Source organism: Lissotriton vulgaris, unplaced genomic scaffold (assembly GCF_964263255.1).
Source record: "Lissotriton vulgaris unplaced genomic scaffold, aLisVul1.2 SCAFFOLD_661, whole genome shotgun sequence".
NCBI classification, from domain to species: domain Eukaryota; kingdom Metazoa; phylum Chordata; class Amphibia; order Caudata; family Salamandridae; genus Lissotriton; species Lissotriton vulgaris.
Window position 1 is genome coordinate 328,742 of NW_028249328.1, and position 15,657 is coordinate 344,398.

General features: G+C 44.5%; 1 protein-coding gene across 1 annotated transcript in view; it reads left to right on the forward strand.

The window, feature by feature from the left end:
* Positions 1–15,657, forward strand: part of HSD17B12 (hydroxysteroid 17-beta dehydrogenase 12) — a 361,745-nt gene that overhangs the window by 175,089 nt on the left and 170,999 nt on the right. The window contains exon 6 of the mRNA XM_086950325.1: positions 5,479–5,523. Coding sequence (XP_086806451.1) covers positions 5,479–5,523 — 45 coding nt within the window. The remainder of the gene's footprint in view (positions 1–5,478; positions 5,524–15,657) is intronic.

Consider the following 15,657-nt stretch of genomic DNA (forward strand, 5'->3'; position numbering starts at 1 on the left):
AAAGTGTGAAACTTCAATTCCGCAATCCACTTGAACAAAACCCTTACAAATCCACTGGTACTCCAGGCTTTGAATTCTTTGTGGGGCTGTTCAGGTGAGCTCTGTTATCCTGTAGCTTGCAGGGAGTTTCCACTCTTGAGTCTTTTGGCAGCAAGGTAATCCACAGGACTGTAGTTTCAGAGGGTGCAGTCTTCATAGGTCATGCCTTAGAGTTCCTTGCACACAGCAAAATCTTCAGCAGGGCACTTCTTGCTTTATTCAGTTTCAAGCAGCAGATCTGGAGGGCTCTGCCCCTCTCAGATACTTATTCAAAATTCTCTGGGTCAAGCACCAAGTCACTGCTGACCAATGAGAGCAGGGCAACTCCTCCTAGTTATGACAACATCCGGTGGAGTGTGGCATTTAGTTTGTCCCAGAGTGCATCATCCTTCCAAATCCATAATGGCTGATTTTCCAGCAAGGAGGTCAGAGCTGGCTAAACACACCCCCTGGGATATCTCATTTCCATGGACCATCCCAGTAACATCTGCAAATTCCTTTCTTAAGCCTAGTCCTGACTCTGGGTCACTACTGTCAAAGTGGACTAAAACCCAGGCCTCCCCTCTTGCCTTTGAAGAGCGTAGTTTACGACGCCACCTCCTGGCCTGGCATTCTTATAGAACAGATCACTGCCCTCCCAGCAGCCTGGCTAATCCACTTAACTCTGACCAATCAGGGCAGACCACTGAAAGGCTGAATTTGGACTTACAAATTAGAAAGTCTCATAACTTATTGTATGTACACTTCAGGAGAAATTCAACAATATAATATCGTTGGATTTAATACGACCATTCTGGGAAGTCTTTGAATGGTCCGGCTAGTCCTCTCCTATCAATATTTATTAATCAATCACTTACTACCATGTTAATCTATGGGCCATGGGGTTTGCAATGGGAAAAATGACTTGCGCCACTTTTGTAGCACCAGGGCTTATAAAACCATATTTGATAAGTATTTCCTTAATTTCTACCAGCCCCCCCCCCTTAATTTCTATCGGACCCCCACCCCCTGTGCCACTAGGGGAGACTTACTAAATTTGCTTACACCAGACATGGCAACTCCCATCGCTGGTTTTCTGAGGAACTTAAAGGACAAAAATCCAAACTACGCCATTTAGAATGCAACTGGAGACGGGGCTACTCCAAGGAGGACCGCGCTGAATTTGTGAGGGCTCGTAATGAATATATAAAGGCTGTCACTAAAGCAAAGGCCTCATATATTACGGAAAGAATTGACACAGCCAGCAATAAATCCAAAGAAATTTTCAAAATCCTAAACGACTTCTCTTCCGATCATAGAGTACTCCCAACTCAGGCCCCCACTCAAGAAACCTGTAATGCGCTAAACTCCTATTTTATTCAGAAAATTGTAAATATTAAGAATGCTATCCCCCTCTCCACTCCTGTCAGCCCCTCTGCTTCCCTCCTGCTCAATCCCTGCTCTTTCACCCAGTTCCCACCTATCACCATCAGCACTCTTTCCGAACTCACCACTCGTGTCAAATCTGGATCTCCTAGGGACTGTTGTCCCCCCCCCCCCCCCAATCCTCAGGGCGATCTTTGCTGCTCTGCCTGACAGCAATCTCCCCCTTCTGAATACCTCCCTCAGCACTGGCAAGGTCCCTAGAGCGTTTAAGGAAGCCATTCTGGTTCCCCTTCTGAAGAAAGCAGGAGCTGACCCTCCCAACCCTGCTAACTACAGGCCCATTTCTTTTACCCTACACATCTAAACTTCTGGAGGCCTACGTGACCACCTGCCTGTCGGCATTCATCGAGAGCTCTGGGTTCTTGGAACCAAATCAAGCTGGCTTCAGACCGGCACATTCTACTGAAACAGTCATCTTAAAAGTCCTCGACACCCTACGGGAGAATGCCTTCAGAGAGTCCCCACAGGCACTGTTCCTCCTGGATCTATCGGCCGCGTTCGACACGGTGGATCATGACATCCTTCTCCACCGTGTCGGACAGGCGGGTATCCAGGGACCTGCATGGGAATGGATCAAGTCCTTCTCGGGCAGAGTACAAACAGTCCACCTTGGCCCCTTTACTGCAACCCAGGTCCCCACTACCTGCGGAGTCCCTCAGGGATCCTCCCTCTCTCCATTATTGTTTAACTTATATCTTCGTCCACTGATCCACTCATTGAGTAACTGGAACTGCACTGTCCTCAATTATGCTGACGACATGCATATTATTTTCCCTCTAGACACCCCTGACGCTGCATCTGACCTTCAGGCAGTGATGCTTCACATCCAACAATGGATGATCTCTAACCAGCTTAAATTAAATCCTGAGAAGACGGAACTCATCCTGCCCGGCACTAGCCCTTCATATTGGGGCCCCCATTTCTGGCCAAACGAGCTAGGCACTCCCCCTAGTCCCTCGAACTCGGTAAAAAGCCTAGGCGTACCATTGACTCCGACCTCTCTCTTAAATCCCATGTCGGTACCATCATTTTGGCCAGCATGTTCCAGTTACGAAAAATTCGTAAAATCTCCCATCTACTCTCCTACGAATCCTTGGTACAAATCGTTATCTCTCTAGTCCTCTCCCGCCTGAACTTCTCAAATTCTCTTTACTGGGGACTATCTAAGTCCCTCCTTCATCGTCTTCAATTGGTGCAAAACCAGGCAGCTAGGCTTATTTGCAAAGCCCCCAAATGGCAATCTGCTAGACCCCTCTTGGCCAAGCTGCACTGGCTGCCCATCGAACAAAGAGCTGCTTTTAAAATAGGCTGCCTGGTATATAAGGCCCGGCAGACCAATGGCCCGGCTTTCCTGAAATCTCTAATCAACTCCCACTGTCCGGCTTGTAACCTCCGTTCTGCCCATCTCCACCTCCTCACCACTCCTGTGGTAAAATGTAAGAAACTGGGCGGCTGCAGATTCAGATATCTAGCACCCAAACTGTGGAACTCCTCCCCCTTCTGATTAAAACCTCTGACACCCTGCTAAGCTTCCGAAAGAGCCTAAAAACTTGGCTCTTCTCGAACCTCATTTAAGCTTTGGCCCTCACCCTCAATCTTAATCACAGCACCAGGAAACCTCCGGTGTCAGCGGGCTTTATAAATACAGCATAAGATAAGATAAGATAAGGGGTTCTGAATCTGCAGAAATATTGCAGATCACCCTTACCCAATTCTTCCAGCAGCAAAGTCGAATTTGAGCACCTCTTTAATACGCTGTGCGGAGTGAAATGTAAAATTTCACTTTACCCAGGCTTCTAAAAACTCATTTTATAAGGGCGCTCCTTATAGATAACTGACCCCCCACCCCTGGAATACCTAGGGGTGACCCTGGGGGTCCCTAATATGCAAAAACATGGTAGGTTAAAAAGGGCCCCTACCCCCAAAGTCGAGTTTGGGCACAATTTAAGGTTTTAAAACTGTCCTGGCCACCAGTGCAGCTTTTAAACTGACCTCCCGCTTCAGCGCTGCACACATGCTGGTGCAGAGAATCTGCTGGCCTCTAAACTGGCATGCCCCAGGATACTGGAGACTTCTAGGTAGTTTCAATCCCCTGCCCTATTACATACTAGGGGCTTAGGTGGTAGGTCATGCCTACTACAGGGGTACCCCACCATACTAAAGTGTACCCTAGTGTAGGTTGGGTGTCTTAACTGTGTTCTAATGTGTTCCTTATGGCTTGGCACTGGCCCTGGGCCTGGTTAAAAAGAGCCCAGGGTCAGTCCGAGTCAGTTACCACCAGTTCCAGTCAGCAAAAAGTTGGGGGGTGCCCAGGGCACAGGATGACTTTGCAACATAAATCCATTGTATTCTCAAGAAAGGTACCTTATTACACGTTCAATCTAGTTGGCAAAAGAAGCCCTTCTGTATAAAATGTCAAAGTTAAGGCAAGGCCGGGTACTACTCATGATGCCACCAGCTTCTCATGACATAACAAAGAGGGGTCTTTAGGACCCGCTCTACACTTGAGCAAAGGCAAATGTGCATTTAGCAAAACAAACTATGTGGGAGTTCCACCCCTTAGCACCTCTCGTCATCCATAAAAGGGAAGTCTGGTGGTACGACAGAGTTCTTACTGTGAAACTCTTGTGCATTTCTGTTCTAGCTCTCGTCCCTTGTGACAGCTTTCTTTCGGGGGTGCATCAGCGCTACGATAACCCTTTGGTGATGATTCAAGCACTATACAAATCAATAAAAAATAAATACATTTGTTTTTACACCCTTGTGGGCCAAGACTGTGCAGATGGGCTCTACTGCTCCTTACTGCCTCCTCTCTGTGTAATGGCCGCACTGGGCAGCACTGGGCAGTACCTCTACTGCAGGACGGGCTGGGGAGAGAAGTGGAGCATTGCATAGTGAGAAGTGTGGCAGCAGAATGCTCGCTTTGGACTCAAGGGTCTAGGAGGACCTTAATCTGAATTCAAGACAGGCCTCTGGCTCGGCCTCAGTGGCTCGCCCACCTCCATTTTAAGGTGGAAGATATGGGGAGCGGTGCAATGCACGGCAGTAGTTCCTAGCTTGCTAGTGGTACTTTCCTAGCAATGGCCACTTCCGAATAGCAGAGTTTGGAAGTGAAGGACACAGAAATAGATATTTCCAGGGGTTTGGAATTCCTATCGCCCGACCCCTAGGATATAGTGTTTGGTGTCAAGGACAACACATCTTCATGTTTTTAACGTCCCCTAGAAAATTAGGCACAGCCCCCAGCAGCGCTAACCAGTTCGCAGTGGCACTTTGTGGTAGTGGGAAAGAGCTTTCTTTGCTGTTAGGCTAAGGGATTCGTCCATGGGAACAAGATGTTCAGAATTGTGTTAGTGATTTATTAATGCAAAACATTTATTGGTGTGGTGAGCATTCTAAGGAACTTCAGTGAGCTGTAACTTCAGCACAAATTACTGATTGTTTCCTGTATTAACCCCTTCGCTGCTGATGACGAGCTGAGCTCGTCATGTAACGCGGTAAAATGAAAAAATCTGCACAGCGCAAAAATCGCCGCAGCAGCGATGCGGTTAAAATGTGTGTACATGTGTAAAATGTAATAATTTGTGTCCATTTATAAATGTCACAGATTGCTTTTCATCTAAATGCCAATATACAAACAGAAAATGGAAGCAAGACTGGGGATTTTACTTTGAAAGCAGTTGATGTACTCGAAAATATTTGTGACAAACTGATCAAGGGAGCAAACAGTTTTGATGCATTTTCAAAATATAATCTACCCCCAAAATATTTGCTTTTTAAAAAGAAATGAGTTTGGCGGTTACATACAGTCTTGTTAATCTACTGTGTTCCTAAAAGGTCCGCATTAAATACTACTTCCCTAAGGCATCTTTTAATAAAATGTTTGATCCAGCCCTTGCTGCCTTAGCGACAGAAGGTCGCACCCACTGCATGCATCTGCAAGAAGACTTTAACATTTGTTATCAGGCTCCATGGTAAAATATTGTTTATTTTCAATTTTGATTTTCATTCCAGACTCTGAACAGAATGATTAACGTTAACATTACCTCCGTGATCCAGGTATGTGTCCTGTGGGTTCTGCTTCCGTATGTGCTGTGTGGGCTGACTCGCACTGTAATAAAACCTGTTTTTTTCTTCTATCTCTGTTTTTTTTTTTCTTGGAAAATATATTTGTTTTATTGCCTTTTACTAACAGTTGGGGGTGCCATTGCTTTCATCTGAACATAAATCCAAGCTAGTTTGCTATAGTTTCTTCGCAAGAGACATGCTTACAGTAGATACGAGAATGATTAAATTGGGTGGTCGTTTACAGCTCTTGGAAATTGCAAAAGTGTCAAATTAAACACTGTGTAATGGTTATTGTACATTTCATGCAACATGCACATGGTGGCGGTACATGTTTTACTGGTTAGGGGTTAATAGGAGAGGGGTACACTTAGCAATGTCTCGAAATACAGACTGTGTTTGATCGTGAAGATCTACATGTTGTAAGTCAACCGGCAGGGAGCGGACGAGTAGGTGCTCCCTCGTGGTGGTCCTTCGGATTAATTTGTAACTACGAAGGCCACCACCCCTCCTCCAGACCGAGTCTATGGTATCCCCTAAAACCTTTGGTACATGATGAATTATGCATGACAATATCCCAGGTAGGATTCACTTGGGCACACATTAGGTGTACTCTCTCTTCAGTTAGTAGGGATATAGGGGACACCTTGTTTTGTTCTTGTAGGGGTCCGACAGCCCTGATGAATGCCCCAGGCCTATTTGGCTCTGTGTGGGCAGAAGCATGTTGGCCTATTGTGAGATGGATTACAGACATTTTTCTCTGTAGGGTCCATTGACATATTTGTTTTAACCGAGGTGGATGTACGTTGTTACAACGCATGCTTTTAGCACGCATGCTGTAACAACGCGGCTTGTATAACGCATTATTTTACAACGCATAATACAAAGGGGTGTTGGATAGTGAATATTTTAATTTACTATTCCAACACCAGTCCCCGTTGACACTAGGGTAGGTGTTGGATAGTAAATTAAAAGTATTCCCTATCCTTGAGCGCCCCCCAGAGTCATGCATTGTAATAGAATGCGATTTAAAAACCGCGTTGTAATAGCACTGCGTGCTAAAAGTTGCGTCGTAAACGACGTTCCCCAACCGAGGTACATGAAGGTATTTTTAATTGCACTGGATCCTGCTTTTGTCCTGTTTTATGTAAGAACTTCCTCCTTTCGCCAAAAGTCATCGCAGAGGTTGAGTCCGCCCTGGTAGTACCATCTTACAAGGGTGGAGAGAGGATTCCTATGATGAAGCACGACACAATATTGTGTGTGAGGCATCCTCTTGCACTAAGGATGACCTTCTGGAACTCCCTAGTTCTCACATGACTTACAACATTTAGATCTCCACGATCAACCACGCTTTTGTTGCTTATTGCATTAACACTGTCAGCCTACTTCTTTTGTCTTCATGTTTCGTCGTGGGGACAGTAGTGTTGCCTTATCTTCCCCTGACTCTTTTGTAGTTTTTGAAATACAGACTGTCTCTGATGCAGTGGGTGGGTGGGTAGGTTCGGGTGGTCCTTCCAGAGACTGTTCGCTTTTACCGTGATTGGAAGCAGCATCGTCTTCCATTGGATTAGAGTATTCCTATTGGTTACATTATCAATAATTGTTAATTAACACTGAACTGCCTCAGATTTGTAATTTTAGTGCGATTGCCTAGTTGTGGGCAGTTGCAGGCCATATCCTGCTTGTGTAGTTTCATTGGTGTCTATACGAAGCGTGTCCTGTGTGAGAAGAGTTGGGTGTAGCTAAAAGTGTGTTCTAGTCATACAGCGGTCAAATTGTTGTTGAAACCAAGCAAGGAGGTGGGGCAGAGAAGTGCAGTAAATATATTTGGTATGAACTTCATCAACCCCCTCATCTGGTCATCTTAGGCCACCTATGAGCTGGAAGACTGGTGTCCCTGTACTCAGCACAGAGGAAAGACACCTGGTCTATTCATCTTGAAGTAAGACCACAACAGCACTCGTCATTTCTGTACCTGAGTACACCTGTCGGTTCAGTGGCTAGTAAATACTCCACTTGGTACATCCAAACGTAAGAAGCCTGACAGCTAAAAGCGTCACCATCAGATGTAAGATGCGGAGTTAGAGAGGCATAGTTCTGGCTCTGTATAATGTACTCGTTCCATCAGTTTTAAGATGGTTCAGTAGCTTTCAAATGTCCCCAACCTGGTACCCCAGGTGATGTCGATGACTGGAAACGCAGCCGGCACAGATATCTTCCCTGCTGTCCCTGAACTCTACCCACCCTTTGCCCAAGCAGTGCATGCCTGGGGAGGGCACAGATGTCATTCTGCTGTAAATGATCACACTGTTTGTACTTCAACTCAATGATCCTGGCGAGGAAGACCCGTCCTGTGACTAAATCTGGTCTTTGGGATCAGAATGGTAGTTGTCTCTCCTTCGTATCAACTGAGGAGTGCCCTGTGAAACTTTGACTTAATCCTGAGGTGCTTTTCTTATCATTTCGTTATAAAAAATTATACCCCCCCACCCAGTCTGACTCCCTAACCTGCAATTCATCATGACAAGGTTATCCTTAGGAAACAGTGCCCTTCTGTAGGTACAGACGCCTCTTATTTCTGCATCATTCTGTGTGTTTCCTTACCAGTGTACTTTCCTAACATCATACCATTAACCTGGCAGACAAAACTTGGCCGCCAACCGATGCAAAAATCCCCTTGAAATTTTACACTGAAAGAAAACTACAAAGCCTGCCCCAAAACCTTTATTTGTGACCTTTCATGTCTCAGAGAGGTCTCTTACAGATGAGACTATCTCCATTAATATTGCTCACCATAGTGAATATTAGGAGATTGCAAAGGAATTTGTGCATGTTTATGTTTGTTTGTATGTTTATATAGTGCTCGATTGCCGTGGCGTCTTGGCGTGGTTGTGTGTGAGCTGAAAAAACACACTGTATTAACCGGGAGCCTATGCAGATGTGAACAACAATGTTTTCAGACCCTTTGTGAAAAGCTGCAAATTGGGTTGAAGTTTCATGGCCAGAGGCATTTTATTCCAAAGCTTTGCCGCACATTGTGATATCGCCCTTCCACCCCACCCTGCCCGTTTGGTCTTTATGATCCTAATAAGACCTAGATTAGCAGATCTAAGAGCGCGCTGAGGAATATAAGGTGGGAATAGTCTTCGAATGTCTTCTACACCGCCACCGTATATTACCTTGTGCACAAAGCATAGGGACTTAAATTCCATATGCTGTTTAACAGGAAGCCAGTGTAGTGAAGTAATTCCTGCTGAAGTTGGCTGTCCTGTGGGTATACCCAGAAGTAGCCTCGCTGCTGCGTTCTATAAGGATTGTAATTTTCTGATTTGGGCCTTGTCGGTTCCTAAAAATAGGGCATTGCAGTAGTCGAACTTAAACGGGAAGAGTGCAACCCTACCAGTCTCTTGAGATGAATGGAAAGATTTTTCTCAGGGGTTTTAACAAAAAAAAGCAGGAGATGGAGAGACTGTTTACCTGGGCAGCGAAGTGCAATTGGTCATCAAAGATGACCCTAAGGTTCTTAACCGTGGTAACCGGGCATGGACATTTTCCAACCTCAATTGGCCACCAGGACTTATTCCATAAGGGCTGGCCGGGCACAACTCCATCACCTCCGTTTTTCCTGTGTTAATTTTAGGAAGCTATGATTTATCCAGGTCATAATCTCAGTGAGACAGACAGGAAATCTGGCAGCTGTGTTCTCAGGCTGGTTGGTAATAGAGATGACAATTTGAGAATCATCAGCATAATAGACCAGGGCAAAACCATGCTTCCTGACAAGTTTGGCCAACGGGGTGACGTAGATGTTAAACATTGTCGGGGAAAGGGCAGATCCCCCTGGGACCCCGCATGGGAGTTGGAAGCTCTCCGATTGCAGTCCATCCCAGAACAGCCTCTGCTCTCATGCCTCCAAAAAGGAGGATAGTCGGGCCAGAGCAGTAGCCTCCACCCCCACATCCCTCAGCCACTGCATCAACACCAAGTGGTTCACGGTGTCGAATGCGGCCGACAGTACGAGGAGGACGAGGAACGAACCCCCCCCCCACCTATCCGCCACCCTGCGGATCTCTTCGGTTGCGATGATAAGGGCTGATTCAGTGGAGTGACCAGCACGAAAACCATGTTGTGAAGTGTCCAGTAAGTTGTTGGCGTCTACATATTTAGTCAGCCCTGTGTTCAGTGATTTTTCCTTATTCTTCGCCACTATTGGTAGGCCAATAATAGGGCGATAGTTTTTTTGGCCCGGTTGTGTCCAGGTTTGGTGTCTTTAATAGTGGTCTAATAGATGCTTTTTTCCAAATTTCTGGATAGTGACCTATTCCCAGGACTTGATTAATAAGGGGTGTAAGATTATTACCGATCTTCTGGGCGGCCTGATGCATAATGGTAGGGGAACAGGGATCTGTGGGTGAGACAGTTTTTATGGAGAGAAGAAGTTTTTGTACTTCATCGTTTGAGACTGTCTGGAAACACGATAGTCTACAATGAGTTGAAATCATAGGTTGTACTTATTTTATCCTGAAACCCAGGAGAGCTCAGGAGGCCATTGTAAATTCCTTGCACCTTGTCTTGGAAGAAGATGGCGAGTTTATTACACATAGCTTGATCGGGCTTAAAAACATTATCCTGTTGCGGTTTAGGCAGAAAATTGACTGAATTAAATAGTTTCTTGGTGAAGTTTAATTGCGTCCTTATATTGTTGACTAGCTAGGTTATAAATTGACTTCATTCGATTACTATAGCCTTGTTTCCAGAGACGCTCAGCTCTCCTGCAATCAACTTTTAAGCATTTAAGCTCAGGTGTGTACTAAGGTGACGATATCATAGCTTTCTTTACCGTCACCAATTTTTTAGGTACAACGCACTGGGCTGCTGCCAGTACCCAGCCATTGAACTGCAAGGCAGCTTCATTATTGTTCCTTTCTAAATTGGCAGGGAAGTAGCCAAGAGCCGACTCTAGGTCACTGCCTTTAACTTTGTTCCAGCGCCTAATTTGTACCTGTGTGCGTGGGTGTAGCTGTGTAACTTTAATGTTGAAATGAATAGCCTTATGATCAGTCCACGGCAGGGATAATATTTTAGTCAGTTTAATATCAGAGTTGCTAGTAAAAATACCATATAACGTGTGTCCTGCCTGGTGGGTAGATACAGTTATGAGTTGTTTTAAGTTGAAAGCCTCAAGATTGTCTAACAGTCTTGATTGTATCCGAGTTGTTTCCTAGTTCTAAGTGCTAGTTAAAGTCACCCAGAATTGTAAGAAGGTGAGGATCAGTACATGACTCCAAGAGCGTCAGAAGTGCTTAGGAGAAAGCTGCTTTGGGTCCGGGTGGGCGGTATAATAGTATCCCTTGAAAGGTCGCGAGATTGTTTATAAGTACACAGAAATGCATTGCTTCTGCCGGTAGATCAGTAATAACTTCAGTGCGCACATTTAAGTAGTCTCGATAAATATTAGCTATACCCCTCCCTTTGCCTTTTCCCTGTCTTGCGGATGGAGAGCGTACCCTGTTGGTATAGTAGTATTCCAATCAGGGCATGATTTACTGTCTGTCCAGGTTTCAGTTACAAAGACTATATCTAGGGTGGAGAGTTGATTTAGATCTTCCAGCTGGTATTTGTGTTTTACCACACAGCAGGCGTTTATCAGAAGATACTCCACATATGACTTTTGTATTGCCTTGGAATCTCTAGAAATCCCATTTGTGTCGTTGTCCCTACACCCCTTTTCTCTGCCACTATAATCTACAGGCTTTCTAGTTTCTAGCCCTTTCCCCATCCTAGTAGTAGACCTAGAAGCCATATGAACGTCAAGATTAATCCGAAAGGAACATTTAGAGCAAAGGGCCTCTTTCCCGTGTACATTTTGCAAAGATATGTTGTGTGGTATGCATGTACCTTTTCCCGAATCGAGCGGTTGTTTTTTACCGTATGTCTGGGACATAATTCGACCTGGGGTTCTGGCGCTGGTCACGCTCTGGGCACCTACCGGCGAAGACGGGCTTGCCTTTGGCACAGACGGGCTTGCCTTTGGCGCGCCCGCTGAGCGGTCGCTCCTGCACAATTGAAATAGTGGTGGACGGAGGAGAAACTAGAACGTCAACCGCTGTGCAATGCGGTCCCGTCTAACATCTGGGTGCCGCGGGGGTCAAGCGGATTTGCCTGTCTCCAAGGTTGTAAAATAGTCTTTGAACAGTCGCTCGGCAACCAAATACAAGTATGCCAGACATGACTTCCATGCAAATCATACAATGGACATGTGGCTTGATACTGGTTCTTCACCCACTCACATGTACAACCGAGAAATGCTTAAAGGGCTTGGGACTTGTGCCCAGAGATCCGATTTTCAGAGATCATGTTAAACCTGTAACACATTGATGCAGTCTTCAGTCTTACCTCAATGCTGGCACTTGTCCTGTTGATGTACAGCCCCTCCAGTTTGAGAATCCTTTTACAAGCACTGACCTTGTGGCTCCTAACGTCGTAGACTTCAACAAATGTCTCAGTGCTGGGATAGTTTAACACCAGGCTTTGCTGCCACACCTTAGGAATACCTTTTTTCAGTGGTTCTTAACCTGTGGTCCGGGGACCGTGTAGGGCCACAACACTAACTCGGGGGAGGGGGGCCGCGACAGGCTTAGAAAGTTAAATAATATAACAGATTATAACGTTTATGTAAAAAAAGAAATAAAAGGTCAAATTAAAATATATATGTAAATGTGTAGGAATTTGCAATTGGAGGCTAAAAATGAAGGTGGTGTCCTTTGATTGATTAGTGGGCGCAGTACATATGCATGAAATAGAATATAGTATGAGTGATGCGGGGCCTCAGTTGAATTGAGAAAATCCCTGCATTCCAATGAAAGGAATATTAAAAAAATAATAATAATATTTAATTTTAAATCCCAGGTACCATTGTGATTTCTTTGAATGGCTAATAAAGACATTTGAATGCAACATGTGAAAGTACGCACAAAGCCGTAATGGAAATGAGCACTGCCAAAGTCAGTCAGTCAGTCAAAAGTAGCTTTATTCGGTATCAATTTTAAAACACCATAAAAGCACATTTTAAAATACAATGACAAAATTCATCATTCTTCTAAAATTTGTGTATACATCTGTGATATAGATAAAACATAATAAAAACAAAGCAGTTCTTAAAAACCCGAAATGCCACTTATCTATGACTGACATTAAACACTATGATTCATAGATAGTCTGCATCTCATAAGAGATCTAAGAAACGCTGAAATACTAAAGAGAGTAAGCTCATCCTCCATCATTTGCAGTCGCAACAAAGCCGGTCTGCACTGTCGTAGGCCCCAGTGTCTAAGCAAGCCAAGCATATACCTTTTCCTAATTGCGGCATAGAATTTACAAAACATAATACAATGTATATTTGATTGTTACGATACATCGTCACAGGGACAAAAAGACAAGGGATCTATCCAGGTGTTCGTCTCAGGGAAAGTCACCAATCTAAAAAAGCTGTCCACCCTGAAACGAGTTAGGATCCTCCAGGTAAAACAGTTTAAGGTGACGGATAGCTACACAACCATATGTTAATGGGCAATGGAGGCCATTGCCCATTAACATATGGTTGTGTACAACAGATTTTTTCTTGCTCTCCATTTGCCACCTGGAATATTCCAGGTATGAAAGACACATCTCCTTAAGTTTCCTTCTAGACACACCCACCATATTACCTGGGTTGTCGAAGTAATCCCGATGTCCAATGGCTGTTAGAAAACGTCTAACGTAGTTTATCCATTCTACACTCAAATGCCCCCGGTGGCTCATGCAGTCGCTGATAATGTCCCTGTTCAGCCCTGTCTTATGAGACCCAGACCCTGTGCCACAGCAGTACAGGGCTCACCTTAATAAGTTCAGACACATATACTATGCCCAACTCTTTGTGATAGACATTAGTGGCAGTTGACTTTGGGACAGCCAGCAGATACCGTAGAAAGGCGTTTTCACACGCCTGAATCTTGCTGGTCTCTGTGATACCCCATATGCCTGCTCCGTAAATTGCTGTGGACACGCATTTGGCATTATAGATGTCCGTGAGGACAGCTATGGTTCTGCCTCCTAATTTTATTGCAAAATTCCTTGCGGCACCGATAGCTCGGGCGAAGGCTAATTTCCTGCCATTTGCAGCTGAAGCCCACTTCCAATTGTTATCAAAAACGATGCCCAAGTAGGAAAAAGTTTTGGTAGAGTTGCTCTTTTCCCCCCGCAAGGAATATACTGCAGTTAACCTTTCTTTTTCTTGGACAGGGCATTCTATAGGTTTTACTACTATTGATTTTTAGACCCCTCACACCCATAAACTCAGCAAAGGAATCTAACGCTCTCTGAAGTCCCAATTGCGTGTGCAACATAATGACCGTGTCATCCGCATAAAGGAGGATTGGGACTGGCCGCCTTCGACTTGTGGGTAGTCCTGCCTAATATCCAGCAGGTGGGATGCTATATTGTTGATGTATAAATTAAATAAAAAAGGTGCCAATATGCATCCCTGTCGTACGCCCTTTTTAATTGGGAATTTTGCGGTACATTCACCTTTCAGTCCAAAACTGACTCCTGCACCCGACCCGCGATAAAGTTCCCTTATAAAACCTATGATAGTGGGGTCAATTTTTAAATGTAGAAGTGTTTCCCATAACCTTTGATGACTGACTCAATCGAAGGCAGAGCTGAGATCGCCAAAAGTCATGAACAGTTTACCCCCCTTTAACCACCACAAGTTTGCCAATTAAAATGGCTAGGTTTAGGCCCTGCTCTACCGTGCCCAGGCCATCTTTGAATCCATATTGATAAATGGAGAGCGCACCAGTATCAGCCGCCCATAGGTGTAACCTGTTTAGAATCACTCTGCCTGCCAATTTCATTAGTGAATCTAATAACGATATGGGCCATTGCTATAGCATTTGGGATCTTGACAGCACGCTTTTTAAATATGGGGATTACTATTGCCTCCTGCCAGGTTTTTAGAAAGCCACAATTATTAGAGCAGTTTAACACGTTGGTCAGGAGAGGGGCCCATAATACCTCGTTGGATTTGAAAATGTCAGCCGGTACCCCATCTGGTCCTGGGGCTTTACCTCCTGAACACTTCAATCTCTGCCAGTTCGAAATTTAAATCTAAGGGGAATAGCCCTGAAGAGTTAAAATCATTCGGTCTGACGTTGGCTACCAACGTTGCTAATACTTGCTTTGTCGTAGTTTTGGTAAAACTTTCTTCAGGGAGCTGCCTGGCCCTCACCAGTATATTAAAAAATACATTGGTCTAAAGCAAAAGATTTGTTTTTGGGTCTTTAAAGGCATACATTCCAGAGGAGTCCTTGACACTCAAGTGAGCTTCTTAATGAATGTATGTTCTCCCTGTTAGAGAGCAGAATGACGTCCCTCGTAGCCTTACGACTAGAGCGTCGACCTTGAAGCTGGGGAACCGGGTTCGAGTCTCAGCAACGACTCTCAACAACCTGTGATTCTGGGCAGAACACTAAATCTCCCCGTGCCTAACAAAAATTGGTGCTCATGTAAAGCGCTCTGATACCCAATTTGGGTCTAGTTTGCGCTATATAAAACGCTATTAAAAAAAAGATGAGTCGGTGGCTGCAGTGGACTGACTCGCCCCATTAATTGTCAGAACTGAAGTGGACAGTAGAAAAATGTAAATGACACTATATATATATATATATATATATATATATATATATATATATATATATATACACACATATACACACGTTACTGGGACGTTATAGTTAGGCTCACATTTCACTTGTACAAAACCATAGAAATTCTGCAGTTCTAGGTAGCTGAGCTAACTATAACTTACGCCCTGCAATTCACTGCTATTGACCTCACATGTTAAATCACTCATGACATCATCCAGTGAGTGTAAGTATTACACACACACATATATATATATATATATATATATATATATATATATATACTAAGCTACTACAAAACTTACATTTGTATTGTAGGTGTACTACTAATGAGTGATATCACTTCTAACATATATTTTGAAGTGAGTGACTGTATGTGAGTGGTTGTGGGGGTGAGTCGCTCGTTAAGCTGTCCATCATACTGGCAAAAGGCAGGAAGACG